Source organism: Alexandromys fortis, unplaced genomic scaffold (assembly GCF_014885135.2).
Source record: "Alexandromys fortis isolate MF-2015 unplaced genomic scaffold, M_Fortis_MF-2015_v1.1 scaffold_75, whole genome shotgun sequence".
Lineage (NCBI taxonomy): Eukaryota > Metazoa > Chordata > Mammalia > Rodentia > Cricetidae > Alexandromys > Alexandromys fortis.
In genome coordinates, this window is record NW_026067956.1 from 2613890 (window position 1) to 2629560 (window position 15671).

Sequence of the window (15671 nt, forward strand, 5' to 3'; positions counted from 1 at the left end):
GTGTGTGTGGACAGGTGTGTCAGTGCTGTGGAAGGGTGTGCGCACGAGTGTGTCAGTGCTGTGGAAGGGTGTGTGTGCACAGGTGTGTCAGCGCTATGGCTTTCAGGTACAAGCAAAGGGTTTCCCAGAGGCATAAGAGCTGTCAGCTAAGTGAAGAGAGTCACTCCATTTCCTCCTTCCCCAGCCTGGCTCTACAATGCAGATTATTCTGCCTTCAATGTGTACCAACAAGAGATACCCGTGCAGTTCCTACAGCACCCACTTGGCTTTGACAGGAATTAGGTCAGGAGAAAGCCTACAGAGAAGGCAGAGCCAGAGAGGCTAAATCCAAGGTTGACAGCTTTGCAGCTCTGCCGTCCTATCAGTCTCTCTCAACTGTGGTGTACCAGTCAAAAGTGCGACCCTGAATGTGACCACACAGAGGCCTGGCATCGACAGGCACAGCACAGAGCCAAGAGTCACTCTTAGCAGGAGATCAAGGGAAGACATTATTTTCAAAGACTATGGATGGGAACATGGGCCACAGAAACATTATTGGCCAAAGGGGCTTTTCTGGTTAGGGTGACTTCTAATGATACTCGAATGAAGACCCTGGTAGCCAGTGCTGGGCTAGTGATTCCAGCTGACCAATGAAGTCTAGAAGGGTTGAGTTCCTGCTGAAGATCATATGACTAGAAGGGCAGAGGGCCTCAGTGCAGGTCTGTGAAATGACAACACCCTGCTCTTGCTACTATGTGATCTCATTTGTTGGTTATGTCTGGCCTGTAGGACTCCCCCCCCCCCCCCCCAGCTTTGATTTGATTTACTTTTTTCTACCTCTGCTGTCACTTCCACAAAGTGAGATCTCAAGCAGGATTGTAACCTAACAGCCTGAAATACAGGATTTGGTGCTATTCTTACGGTCTGGTGACTGTAGACTGCATAACACAGAAACGAACCTGTGCAGCTCAAGACTGCCAGTGTGACCAGAAGTCACCACAGGGCACCACCCAATCCCAGGGAGCACTACTTCGTAGCTCTTTTACTGAGTGTAGTTTAGTAAATTGGGCTTTTTCGATCACTGCTAACTGAAACAGAATGGAGTTAGCCTACATGATGTGGCCGGGAACAAGTAGGAATTCTCAATGCTATGCTAGCCTCAAAAGCAAAGGGCACCACTCTCCTCCCAGCCTTTCCACAGTCAAGGAAATGGATCCAGGTGCTTGGCTTAGCAGGAACTGTACCATTCAGTACAGGGACCAGAAACCTGGCCAACCCTAAGTTTAATAAGGCATTTGTGCCTTAGAGAATCCCTGGACAGGTTTCTTCTCTCTAGATTTATTGTCTATGCTTGGCAGGACTGAGATAAGATATTTATGAAAACACTGCTCCTGAAAAACAAAATCCTAGGATTTAAAAACCTTAGCATGGATAGGCAGAGGGACACACTTATAATCTAGCACTCAGGAGGCAGGAACAAGGAGAGTTCAAATTTGAAGCAAGTCTAGGCTACACAGTGAGTTCAAAGCCATCATGAGCTACACAGGCTTCTATTATAATTAATAAATATAACAAAAAGGCCAAAATTGTCTTAAGGATGATCACAACATTTTAAATTTGCCACACAAAACAATTAAGCTGTCTTTGGTAGAGTGAAAAAAATGTTAAAGAACACATCATTAAAATATGTAAAAAAAAAAAAAAAAGGCCAGGTATTGTGGCCAACCTGGTCTACAGAGTTAGTTATTAAAAGACAGCTAGAGAAACCTTGTCTGAAAACAACAAAACAAACAAAAAACTGCAAAAAAATTTGCAAAATGTTAAAATACGCAAAAAAAAAAAAAAAAAGAACAAGCAACCTGTGATGACTTAAATGAAAATGGCCCCATAGACTCATAGGGAGTGGCATTACTAGAAGGTATGGCTGTGCTGGAGGAAGTATATCACTGGAGGGAGGCTTTGAGGTTTTAAATGCTCAAGCCAGTCCCAGTGTCTCTCTCTTCCTACTGCCTGCCAATTGGGGTGTAGAACTCTCAGCTACCTCTCCAGCACCATGTCTGCCTGTATACCTCCATGCTTCCTGTCATGGCAATAATGGACTAAACCTTTGAACTATAAATCAGTCTCAGTTAAATGTTTGCCTTTGTAAGAGTTGCCATTGTCATGGTGTCTCTTCACAGCTATGGAACCCTAAGACATTCCCATACTCCTTCCCGTAATTCTCAAAGTTTTAAAACACTGTTCCTTCAGCATTCTGGGTGGAATATATAGCTCAGGGGTAGATCACTTCATTAGTATGCATGAGGCCCCAGGTTTGATGCCCAGCACCACAAAAGTAAGCAAATAAACATCAGTAAGAAGCAGAGAAACCTCCTCACACAGTTACATCACCATCAGCAGATTAAAAAAAACAAAAACCAAATATTAATACTTAAGACACATCAAGAAGTGGACTTCAGCCATCTCATGTGAATCCAGATGACATTTGGAACAAGACTCCCACAGACATCTGGCTAGTATGTTGTGTAGGGTCTCTCTGTACACAGCACCCTGTCTTCTCTACTACCTCATCCCCCCCCCCCCCCCCCCCCCCCCCCCCCGCCAACACAGGCTTATGGGGGCACTGAGCCTGTAACTCCTCTATACTCCATATTTTCTAGGACTATAGACTGCTTCCAGACTGGATTGGCTTTAGGTTCAGTTTTCTAGTGAGGATACTGCAGGGACTGGGGCTGTGTCACTCCAGGAACACACCAACAAACACTGACCTGTGAGATAGAAGGCTCTTGGTTAGCATCTGAACGGACCTTTCTTTCTGCTGGAACCAGACCTACTAGCTAAGCTAACTTTGAGTAGCTCTGAGGATAATGTATAACTATGATGTTCATCTTCATTGTCAACTTGGCTGGATTAGAATCACCATGGAGACATATTTTTCTATCTCTGTAGGTGCCTCCAGAAAGCTTTAACTGAGGAGGGAAGACTTGAATGTGGATAGCACCATCCAATGGGCAGTAGTTCAAATTGAATAAAAGAGGGAAAGGAGGGCCAGCGTGATGGCCTGAAGACTGGGGTTCAATCCCCAAGACCCACAAGCCATTTTCTTATCCTCATCTCTTGCTCACTATGGATGCAATGTGATTAGCTCCCCCACACTCTTGCTGCCGTGAAGCCTGGAACTATAAGCCAAAGTAAACGTTTGGATCTCACCTGTAATAAATGCCTAGTCCTCTTGAGGACAGAGTCAGAAGGGAAAGCTGAAGACCACACTCGCGTTCAGTACACGTCAGTGCTTTCACCCCTCCCTAAACTCTAAGGGCTTAGTCCTCCATTCCCATCTTTATGTGCAGAGACCGCTTCAGACCTCTAGTGTAAGACTGTACCAGAGAAGTTAAGATGCACCTCGGGGTCATGGAGGAAGTCACCCCTGGGTCTGAGACTGAACTGGAGATCTTGCTGGAGCTTCCACGCAAAATCTTCCTCCCGCTTCACATGGCACCTACCCAAAGAGGGCAAACGTGCAGCACAGGGACCTGCCTCTCTGGTGGAGTACCGTATATTCTTCTGTGGATGAGGAAGACCAAGAAGAGCATACCTGACCTGTGAACTGCCCCAGTGTGGACTTAGAGGAAACACACACAAGCGGGGCAGTATGCTGGTGACAGGAGCCATACAAAACAAGCTCAGAGCATGTTCTTCAGTGTATCCATACTTCTATAAAGTAAGCTAGGAAATATATATATATATACATATATATATACACACACACATATATTTCTATTTAAATTTACTTTATGTGTATTGATGTATAAGTGTCAGATTTCCTGCAACTGGAGTTACAGACAGTTGTGAGCTGCCATGTAGGTGATGGGAATTAAACCCAGGTCCTCTGGAAGAGCAGCCAGTGTTCTTAACCACTGAGCCATCTCTCCAGCCCTGAAACTGTATATTTTTAACACTCACAAAGGTGTTCAGGCAATTATGTCTGTCCAAATGGGACTCCTAGGAAGAAGCAAAAATTAGCTTAAGGGAGCGAGGCACAGCAGCACAATTTTGTACATTTGGACTTGAAACTCTAGCTCCCTGTGGTGGTTTGAATAAGAACAGCTCCCATAAGCTCTTATATTTGAATGCTTAGTCACTAGGGAGTGGCACTATTTGAAGGAATTAGGAGGTGTGGCCTTTTTGGAGAATGTGTGTCACTGAGGTGGGCTTTGAATTTTCAAAAGTCCACACCAAGCCCAAGGCCCCCCTGCCTGCAGCTCAGGATGTAGCTCTCAACTTCTTCTCTCATACTAGACCTGCCATGCCACACTTCTTGCCGTGATAATGGACTAAACCGTGGACTAAGCAAGCCCTCAATGAAATGTTTTCTTTTATAAGAGTTAACAGGGTGTCTCTTCACAGAAACCAAACAGTGACAAGACCCTTGCCTAAATATTATGATAAAAGTTCTACATTTTGGAAATGATGAAAAAGAAAAAGCAACAGATCTGTTAACAATTCTCTTGATTTGAGGAGGTTTTCTCATAGTGCATCTGACTTTTTTTTCCTGAAGTAACTTTGTTCAGTGTCTATCCCTAGGATTAGACCCTATTTAATTTACTGAATCAAGACCACCAGTTAGCCATTTTTCTCTTTAAATAAAAACAGAGGTGACAAAAGGCACCTGGGGACAAGGAACCTGGACCATACTGCTAACAGGAACTGAGCTGTGGCTGGAGGGCCGGGACCTTCTTAACTTTGGATCCCGGAACTGTGTGTTAAGAGTGTTGTTCTAGAGAAACAGGGCCCTGCCACCTAAGGGTTCCCTAGTGAACAGGCCAGTTACCCAGGGTCCCTGAACAGCCAGGAAAGAAGAACTGCCTGACCCTGCAAATGGGCTCCTAAGGGAATTTATTAACTGATTTAGATAAAAGCAGATGGCAAAGGATGACTGGACTATATGGGAATCCTTCATGGGAATCCTTCAATGTGAGAAAACAACGAAGCCAAAAGAACAGAGGCATTCAGAGGAAAGACAGAGACTTTGAATCTCAGCACCTGACGCCTTTGGTGACAAGGCAATGTACTGAATCCATGAGACAGAAACAAAATGGTATTTGAAAATAAGGAAGAAGAATAAAAATTTAAGAGCTAAGTTGAATATTTTTAACAGAAAGGGTAGAGAATAAATCCAAGGTCTCCTCCAAAGTGAAGTAAGGACACAGGAAAATCAGAGACAAAAGAATAATCTAAAGCCTAACCAATGATGCCGTGATCTAGGGAAGGGGGAGGAGTGCCCATGACCTAAGGAAGGGGAAGGAGTGTCCATGACCTAGGGATGGGGGAGGAGTGTCCATGTACCTAGAGAAGCGGGAGGAGTGTCCATGTACCTAGGGAAGGGGGAGGATTGTCCATGCACCTAGGGAAGGGGGAGGAGTGTCCATGAAACCATGAAGAAGTAGGGGAGAGATGCCTATGTAACTACAGAGAAGAGGGGAAGACACCCGTGCAACTACGGGGAGGGGAAAATTCCTGTGTAACTACAAAGAAGAGGGTGCGGGAGCTGGTCATGTAACTACAGAGAAAAAGGATGGGTGAAGGTGAATTCTAGAATAGCCAGGAGGCGATGAAATGTCTAAGGAATATAAACACTGAAGATTCCAAGGTTAAGAAACAGCTAAAGCTTCCTGCAAGGGAGACAAAGACAATAGGTCCTTGTAAAGGACAGAAGTGAGCGCCAATCGGAACCACAGCACAAGAGTAAAAACTTCAAACCTCAGAGATGGACATTTCCAGTCCCCACTCTAATCCTCACCTGTGCTAAGTTACTTTCAGCCCCTAGGAAGCTGCTGGACAAAAGGTTTAGGGTGGGGAGGCTAAGAGGACAGCTGGTTAGTTTTGCCAGCTTGACAATCTAGAGTCACCTGGGAAGAGTGTTGGTGTCAGGCTGGCCTAAGGACATGGCAGTGAGGGACTGTCTGTATATACTAACTGAGGTGCCCAGACTCAACCTTGGGGAATGGGTCCTGCACTATAACAAGTACATTTCCTCTCTGTTCTTGACTGGGTGTTACTAGTGTCTTCAAGTTTTGCCTTGACTTACATCGACTCCAGGCTTGTAACTTTGGAACTGAAACTGAATAAGCCCTTTCTCCCCCAAGTTACTGTCTGTCAGGACATTGTATCATGACAACAGAAACAAACCCATGACAAGGAGCAAGGTACAGGTAAGCTGGGTGTGAGTAGCCAGCAAGGAGTCCCAGTGGGGAGCAGTGGGGAGACCTTCTGAGCAATCACATCTAGCGGACAGATGTTCTGACAGAATAATCCACAAAGAATAACAAGGGGCTACAACACCTACAGGTGGGAAGGGCAAGTCACAGAAGCCTTGTTTCCACCAGAAAACAACAAAAATTGCAGAATTATTCTAGAATGATATTTGACTTAGCAGGGGGCACAGTGTACATAGCTGTAAAAATGTAAGCATCAAATAACAACAGTAACTAGAGATATAAAAAGGCCCAACTCCTAATCTACAGAGAGAAATCCAGATGTCAAAACATGGAGATAAGTCAAGGGTAGACTCGCACTCAGGCTTCTGTGAAGACTCCTTCCGGCAACACCCAACCTTTTCCTCCCCACCCAGCACCACACTAGGTACCTCTACCTCTTTTTCCTTGTGGGCAATAATATGGGTGTAGAACCCAGAAAGACCCCAGCATCCATCTTGTGGATCAGTATGGTCCTGAGAAACATATTGTCAGTGAAGAGGCACTGTGCTCAAGGCACGGTGATCAGCTTTGTATAGGCACCAGCAGATGGAGGAGATACTCAGGGGCCGTAGGGTACCGCAAGGAAGAAGTCCCTGAGGACGCAGTGATGGCTCCTGCTCCCTTACCTTCCTCCTCCACCATGGCCAGAATCTCAGATCCTGGCTATTTTGTTTTTTTAAATAGGAATATATATTCATATGTGTATATATAAAATCATAGAACTGAGTGGGTGAAAGGAGTAACAGCAAGGAGCAGCAATGCTCTTGTTGAGAGGCAAGAACAGGAAGGCTGGGAATGCAGGCCACCACAGTCTCCAGCATATCCTCTCACCCTCACTCCCTGGAGGTTCTGGGAATTTCCTGTCACTTTCCAGGGTACCAAGAGATGCACTTCAGCAATGGAAGAAATTATTCCACATCAAGAATAAGATTTATAAGATAATTTGAAAACAGGGGAAGAAATGTCAATATAAGATTTTATATTAAAATACAAAGGTCAAAGAACTAAAGATGCTGTAGGGGCAGCCAGAAAGCTGGGGCAGCACAGGGCATGAGAGGGATGCTGGTCTGCACTGTGAGCTAATCCATGCAGCCTACCATTTCCACACCTATGGATAACACTAATTGATTTAAAAAAAAAATAGCAGCAGACATTGAGAGTCTACCTCATGGGCTGGTCACTGCTGCAGATGTTCTACAGGTGACCTTCACCTTCATATCCAAGCAGGGAACCCCTTACTGGCCCACATTTCAAGATGAGGGGAGGAGAGGTGACTGCCAACACCACTTGGGCAGGACTTAGCCTCAGGCAGTGTGAAGCACACAATCTAGAGTTTACCTTTGAAAGAAGCCAGGAAAGAATAATCTCACAAATTATTATGTGGAAAGTTGTGTGAATTCACCTATGAATAAACCCAGATAGTCAAAACCAATCAGTCTAACAGACATGAGTAAAGAGTGAGCATTTATTTTCTCATCTCTAAAACCCTATACTTTTCTATCAACAACACAAAAATGCTGCCTAAACAGCAAGAGCAGCAGAAAAGAAAAAGTTGAGAAAAAAAATTGCAGTCACACAAACTGTAGTTAAAAAATGACTAAGTTTCCTTGATATATGAATTTGTTGGAAAACCATTTATCAACAGCCTGTTTCTCTCTAGCAGAGTCCCTCAAGCAGAGAGCCATGTCATTCCCCTTTGACTGATTAATTAGCCAATCAGGGGACATTTTTCATTGTGAGGCATGATGGTTTATTGCAGCTAATGTTTGGTCTCTAATGGCGACATATTAAAGCCAACTCGGCTATTTTAGCCCCGTGGAGTGACCAAAAGGAAAGGATAGGAGATAAATCAAAAGAGTGCCCTTCAGTTTCCCTTCAGTCCTTAACAAAACCCCCAAGGAGCAAATGGCTAGAAGTGAGCCTTTACCAATAAAGGGGAAAATAAGAGAAAGGCACAACTGCCTTCAAGCCAAGGTAGACCTTCCTGTTTCTGAGGAGCGGTAATTTATCCTCTGTGATTAACAGATAGAACGGACACCTAAAAGTCAATAGCTTACTCTTCTTCCTTTAACCAAAGTCTGGGCTCGATAGGAAAAGCGGCTCTGCAATGTTTCTTGCTCACTGCAATGATTTCTACTGCGCTCTGAATCCAGAGCTAGCAAGACCCCCTCAACCAGTCCGCTCCCCCCCCCCCCATCCCACTCCTGCCATACCACACCGAGCCACACCACAGGATCTAAGGGGCTTCTCCATCCTGAGGCTTCTGACAGGCACTAATGCACAAGGAAGCAGAAGTTCAAATGCAAAGGAGACATGCTTAGCACACTGAGAGATGGAGGAAGCAGCAGGCTATGTGAGTCCACACACAAACATGGAAGAACACTACCAGCCGAAGGCCCAACTAGCTGTCTATCAGAGTAGACACAAAAGTGCTCTGCCTGTACAGAGAATATTACTGCCATCATCTCAGCATCGGAGATGCAGTTTTATGAATCTTCGCCGTTTCCTTCATTCCCTTGATTCAAAGATTACTCAGTCACACTGGCAAGCAAGGACCCCTCTGGCACTGGAGTTAGAGGTCTTTTCTGTGCCAGAAGCACCGAAGCCCTCAAAACCTGCCTAGTTCTTTGTAGCCTTTCCTGCCATTAGTGAGATCAGGGTCTCCATGTGGGTGTTGGGTTTCCTCAGTGCAGCAGTTCACGGGGGATGACTACTGACCTCACGGCTCCAGGCAAGCTCACACAGCCTCCAAAGCCTCAGCCCATCCACACAGTCACTCTTTTGGCAGCAAGCACTCTTAGTTCAGAGGTAAGAAAACTGAGCTTATAGAAAAACTAGGAATATCCGAGATAACTACCTTATCCTCGACCTCACTATCTTGAACGTTCATTTCAAGATCTTTAACATCCACCCTTTAGAGAAAGAAATGGACAAAGCCCAGCTGTCCACTATAAGAAACAAGAAAAATCAAGCAATGGTTGCTGGCAGCTCAGGAATACATGAAACACCTTGGATATCAGCACTAAGTCACACAGGTGATTCCACGTGCTTGTCCTTCAGAATCAAAGCTTAGGGGCTGAGGGCTCACAGGCCTTTTGGTCACTCTTATCTGTACAATACTCCTGCTGGAAACAGACCATGCTATATTCTTAGCTGCTAGCCAGTGGTCACTCTGGGTTGCTTTAATCCCTGAGCAACTGTCCCCACAGATTCCCTATCGTCTCCAGACTCCTAATCATCCGCACAAACTCCCTTCTGTGCTCACCTGTGAACCACAACCACTTCTGCTACTTGTTCCAGCGCACAACACACATCCCAGAAACCTTTTTCACAACTATGTCTCTGACCACTCCTCTAAATCACGGCACCCAGGCCTGAAGGTAACAAACTAGTCTGTAGGCAACAAACAAGCAAAAGGCACAACCCTCCCACAGAAGCACCTGGCCACATTCGGGCAGATGCCATACTACACGTCTCAGCTGCGGTTAATGTGGGGTCAGGTTGTATGGCCTACCCTCTAATGAGACTTAGACTATCTGAATCTGGATACTGTTATCAGAGGCCAAATGGTTACAAACATTATGGAAATCATTACTGAGGAGATGAATCAATTGCAGAACTCGTGTATTATATTGCATGTTTATGGACTTAGGCCAGATTTGTTCTAACTGAAAGGTTCTTAGCAGATCAGGAGTGCATGCCTCTCTGGTACCCATCTCTGCAGTGAGGACATGGTGGGCATGACCAAAGTGGGCACAGGATGCTATAGAAAGGGACAGTCACATCCTTTAAATTACTTACCAAAATCAACTTAGCTCACTACTACAGATTATTAGCATGGAATCCAGAACGAATAGACAAACAAGCCTCCAATCCAAAGACATTTTAAGTAAGAACTATTTTAACATTCTGAAGAATTTTTATTTTTGTAATCATTTTTTCACATAAGAGATTTAAGGTACTGCATCCAAACCAAAAAGAAGAAGAATGGTCTAAAATGCCTCATGAATCCAATCAAACAACAGAACAGAGGTCTGCTTGGAAGCAGTTTTCAGATCTAATGATCAGCAAGACTCAGCAAAGTGCATGTGCAACATGGAATAAGTGGACAGACCTCACAGAAGTTGTGCAAAGAAAGTCATCATTAACTAGGTATTGTGAGTGTACACAAGAAAGGCGGGGTTCTAATTCAGTCAGGTCATATGGTGAAGACATGGATAATTACTTGCCAAAAACCCATGCCAGAGGCCCTGTTGTTTAAAGAAACAAAGTGAGACTGTTAGCAACACATTTCCAACCCTTGATACGGGTTTGGAGTATTTTCTCTAGTGATAAGGCTGAATCAGGAAGTAAGCTGGATGGAGGAAGGAAACTGGGAAGGTGGGGGAGGGAAAAAAATGAGAGAAAATGAGAGGGGGAACAAACTAGGGAGTATCAGGAAGTTCAACCAGATAGGAACTAATGGAATTTGTTTTTTAGTGTCTCCACTTCAATCTGCAAACTGTGGGATGGACACACACACACACACACACACACACACACACGGAGAAAAATACCCTCCAACACCCCCCTCCCATATTGGGAATATACACATAATTCCTATTGGTAACAAGCTTCTCCTAAAGCCCAAGTAATTTCAATTCAGTATATCGGGCCATTTCTTTGTTTCCGTGGAGGAAGCAGGTAGATCCAATTTAGGGAGCGCTCTGTTTCACCTTCACTGTTTTCCTACTAATACAGCACCAAGCTGGGGAAAGGAAGAACCTGAAAACCAGACCGGTGTAGCCATCCATCCAGTGCATCCCAGCATAATGTATTTTACTACCATTTCTCTTGAGTAACTGGCAGTGTGTGACGTTCCTTCACTCATTAAGCAAGTTCTTCTGAATAGCCAGACACAGCCAGGAACTGTGCTTCTCCCAACAGCCTCTGCAGCTGGAAGAAATGCTGAGCACCGGCAAAGCCAGCAGAAAAGTTAGAAGAGAGGCCTGATAGTAACAGATGCTTTAACTTCCATGGCAACGATAAACAGGGACGGCCTGGACACAATTGCCTTAAAGCCGATTTTTGACAAATTGTACTGATCTTTTAAAACATAAAGTAGCACAAGCAAACGTTCATTCACTAATCCCCTTCCAGGAATCTGCTATGGACACCAGTAGATGGTAGAAGGCAGGCTGATGAATACCTCCTAAAGGAAAAGATATTTCTAATACCAGCCCCAAATTTATGCAAGGCATCATTTAAAAAATGATTTAACAACTAAAGCCCAATTTTTAAGAGGAAGTACAATAAAATTTCTATCCCCTACCATATGTTATATTTTTTGGAGCACCTGCTGGGAACCCAGAACTGGATACAAAACAAGTCTTTTGTTTTTTAAGTTGTTCACTGTCCTGGCTACATGTATTTGACAGATGAAAAAGTCCACATGTACAATACAGTAGATAGATTTCTCCATTAGGTACAATGAAATCATTAGGCACAATGTTTGGCAAAACATAAATTCAAGCCAGTGTTGCTATGAGGGTCAAGGGAGGAAAGCACAATAATCCAAGTGAGAAGAGGAGCCAAAAGAAGTATTTTCAAACCAATCTGATCAAAGGCCTTTTGCCCTTGGCTGTGTAGACTGTTGTAAGTAACATGGTAAGGTTTCTTAGCAACACTTTTTGAGGACGGTGCAACTGTACCACCCAGAACTCAAAGGCAAACCCAACAATATCCAAGACAAAAGGACTCTGCATAGGGAAACTTTGGCTTGCTGTCCTAAGCACAGTTAGATAGACTGTTTTTCTGCATGCATGTGGCTGCACACATGGGTCTATCTCCTCGGTGTGGACATGGACGAGACGGCAGATTTCAGAACATCTACAGACCAGTGAGCTCCACTACTGGCTGTGTGGCACCTGGAGGCCTGTGACGCCCAGCCACATGGTGACAGTGGAGCTGCTCTCTTGGTGCAGCTGTTTTCAGGGCTGCCCTGGTGTTCTTAAGCCACATCCCTTATCACACTGCAGGTCTTCACCCGGGTCAGCTGAAGACTAGAAGAAATTCTTTCTCATATGAGCGGTGTGTGTGGTGTGCATATGCATGTCTGCCTGTCTGTCTGTCTGTCTGTGCACCCATGTGTATAGAGGGATGGAAGTCTGAGGCTGACTTTGGGTGTCTTCCTCTATTGCTCTCCACCTTATATACTGAGGCAGAGTCTCTCATTCAGTTTGCTATCTCAGGCAGCCTGACCATCCGGCATAGCCCAGAGATTCCCTGTGGCATGTTCACCTTCCCCAACCCGATGTTACCCACTAGCTGTAATTACAGGTGGGCTACCATACCCACCTGGCTTTTTATGTGGGCTCCGGGGATCCCAATGCTACTTCATCTATTGTGTCATTTCCTCTGATCTAAAAAAAAATTAACTCTTTTCTTTCACTGTCAGAACACATCACTACCAAGGACAGCCACCTTCCACATAACTCAGCAGCCACGGGGAGTCCTAGAAAACAGCTTCCTGCATGCTCACCCTGCTCTAAGAGCTGGGCAGAAAGGGATTGGGAAACCTAGGAATTGCTTAACAAAATCTCTCATTATGGGTAATTCTCAAGTTTCTAAACATAATACCGAGTAACAAATAACTGCTACCCAGGGAAAAAAGACAACTGCCGGTCTGGAAAAATGCTAGAGATAAATAAAAGCTGTCTTTCTGCTCTACGGTCACCACGGACCTTGCCTAGGAACCAATAAAGGAACATAAGCATGGCATGCCAGACTCACTCAGGAGCCATAGTTAACTATATAGCCCAGATTTTGTTAGATAAAACAAATTTTCATTATCTCCAGAAATTCAGCTAAAATCGCTAGTATTTACACATCAGAATGGCATAAAGGGCTGTCACTTACATTTGGAAATAGTGCAAATGTTTTGTGCAATACACAGGTCAATGGAATGATTAGGGTTATGAATTACAGGTTCATTTGTAGTCCCCAGTTCTGAAACAAGTCAATGTACAAGGGAAGGTGTACCCACTGCTCACCCCACCCCAGGATCTGTGGCTAGGGTGGGAGTGGGGGCATGTAGCTGGCTGTGACACTGGGGAGAGACAGACTGAGAACATGCAAACAGCACTGCAACCCAGGGCTGGGTACCTGAGCAGCTTTCTTGTTCTTCCTTTTCCCAAAAATGCAGTCCAGGTCTGTTTCGCTCCGAGAGGACAGATCCTTCCCTAGAAACAACAGAGCTTTCTAGTAAGACCATTCATTTTGAAATGAGAAGCACAAGTAGAAATATGTCACTCCTGGAAGAAAGCAGCTGGTAGCAGAGGGTCAGCTGCCGACTCTGACCTTCCAACACTGAGCACAACACAGACTACGATCAAAACTTCAGTGACCGTCGTAAGACCACAACTGCCCAGTCCCCTCCTGACCGCAAACAACCTGGCACATGGACAGCACAGAAAGCTCCACTCAGAAGTGACCCTCCTGCTTGCTGTGCCATTAAGGTGGGCCTTATGGGTGTTGGGTTCATTCTCTGCAAAACAATCCCATTTCCTTCAAAGAGAAATGGCGATTTACTGATGGTTACAAAACGCGGAACTGAATATTCTGACAGGCTCATACCTCAAACCCTTTAAACACTCGCATTTCTGTTTTTTTTTTTTTTTTGTCACAGGAGCTCAATAATAACTAAGGAAAATTTTAAAAGAATAAAGCAAATCAAAGCTCAATTTTTCTTTTAAAATGTTCTTACTTGTAATAGCTCTACCAGTTAAACAGAAAGCTACATGGTGACAACAGGAAATAAATGGCTCTGGTAAGAGCAGGATCCAAAGAATCTATGATTCCTGTTTTAAAAACGAAACTAGCTCAACTCCAAACCCACAAACCACTAATTTAAAATTCCCTTTGGAATTTTAAACAGGAGCCTATGAGCAGTCAGCCAGATCCATTCCCATCCATCAACTTCAAGGAAAGTGCATCTGAAAACTCAACCCTCCGTGTGAAGCCTGCTAAGCTTGGAAAGAGAGGTCAGGTCACATACAGGAATCCGGGTTTCTAGCTGGAAGCCAAGTTCCAGTCACCAGTTCCTTGCTCTTGGTTTTTTGCAGCAAACTGACTTGACAAAGTAATGTCATGACCTAGAAGGTTCTGGTTCACCGATTGAGCACTGGGGCATTCAAATACGACACTGCTCAGTGACTCCATGAAATTGAAAAAACAAAACACCCTTCAATTTGATGCGAAACCAGGTGCCAGAACCAGTTTCAGAGGCAGTGGTACCGGAATAGATGGTGCAGTTGGCACGACCTGTTCCTGAGGCATGGCAAGGTTCCCAGTGTTGCTCTCCTCCCATCAGAACCCCATTCAAAAAGGCCAAGGAGAACCCACCTAAGAACAGAGTGATGCTTATCACAAACTGTGGCACAGGCAATAACCCAAAGAGGGAGCATAGCCAACTTGCAGCTGCAGCAGTGAGAAGTGGGCGGCTTCTTGGGAGGCAGACACCTATCCTTAGCTGTCACCAGTGCAATCCATTTCCTACTTGCAAAGCACATTCACGGTGAAAGTGTAGCCCAGAAAAGTGAGTCAGTTTAACTTGATTTAGAAACCAAGAAACCAAGCATGATGGTGCACACTGTCATCCAAGGACGCAGGAAGCAGAGGCAAGAGGGTCAAACTTTCTAAGTCAGTGTGCCATACAATGAAAGAAACCCCAATTCCAAAGCAAACAAGAACCTCCAAACCACTGACCGATTCCCCTCAACCCAGCCCCTAAAAAGAGGTGGCATCCTAAAAGAAACATAAATTCATGCCTCTTTTTTATAACAATTTCATTAAATGTAAAAGGTCAAAGGAGAGAACACAGGGTCACAGTTCACAACTAGTATGTGAAAAAACAAACACACCGAGATTCAAATCAAATCTCAGATTCAAAGGGAAGCTGCCAAGCCAGTAGAAGTGTTCAAAGAGGTGCTAGGGTTTCTAGAGTTCTGGTGTGGGTTCTTGGACCAGAAATTTCTATCCTCTAGCAAAGTTCACTGAAGTAAATGTAGAAACCAGGGCTGTACAGGACTTGCTCTGGATTTAATCTGGAAAACAGAGGAGAAATGAGAGTCAGAGTCCATTAAAGAAGAAACCTGTAACTGGGATAAATGGGAAGACAGTGGGATCCTGAAATTAAGAGTCAACAATGGTCCTGGTTGAATCACTTACATACATTATGAAATTATGAATAAAATACACATAGTAAAAATTAACTTTAAAAGGATAGTAACTTCAGAACTATGGTAAAATCAGAACGAAAACTGTGGACAAATAGATCTTTGACAAAATGACAAACAGAAAAATTGAACAAGGCAGAAAACATGTTATCTGTCTAGCTGTGACTGTTTTAGCTCAGCCATAACTGCATCTCGAGAACCAGGAAAAAAGGTTTCCAGG

General features: G+C 44.4%; 1 protein-coding gene across 3 annotated transcripts in view; it reads right to left on the reverse strand.

Annotated features, from left to right (window-relative positions):
• Positions 1–15671, reverse strand: part of Pinx1 (PIN2 (TERF1) interacting telomerase inhibitor 1) — a 58328-nt gene that overhangs the window by 29001 nt on the left and 13656 nt on the right. For 2 of the 3 annotated variants that reach the window (XM_050152318.1, XM_050152319.1), the window contains one exon: positions 13380–13456. The exons of the other annotated variant lie outside the window; for it this stretch is intronic. In XM_050152318.1, the coding sequence (XP_050008275.1) occupies positions 13380–13456 (77 nt within the window). The remainder of the gene's footprint in view (positions 1–13379; positions 13457–15671) is intronic. 3 annotated transcript variants of the gene reach the window in all.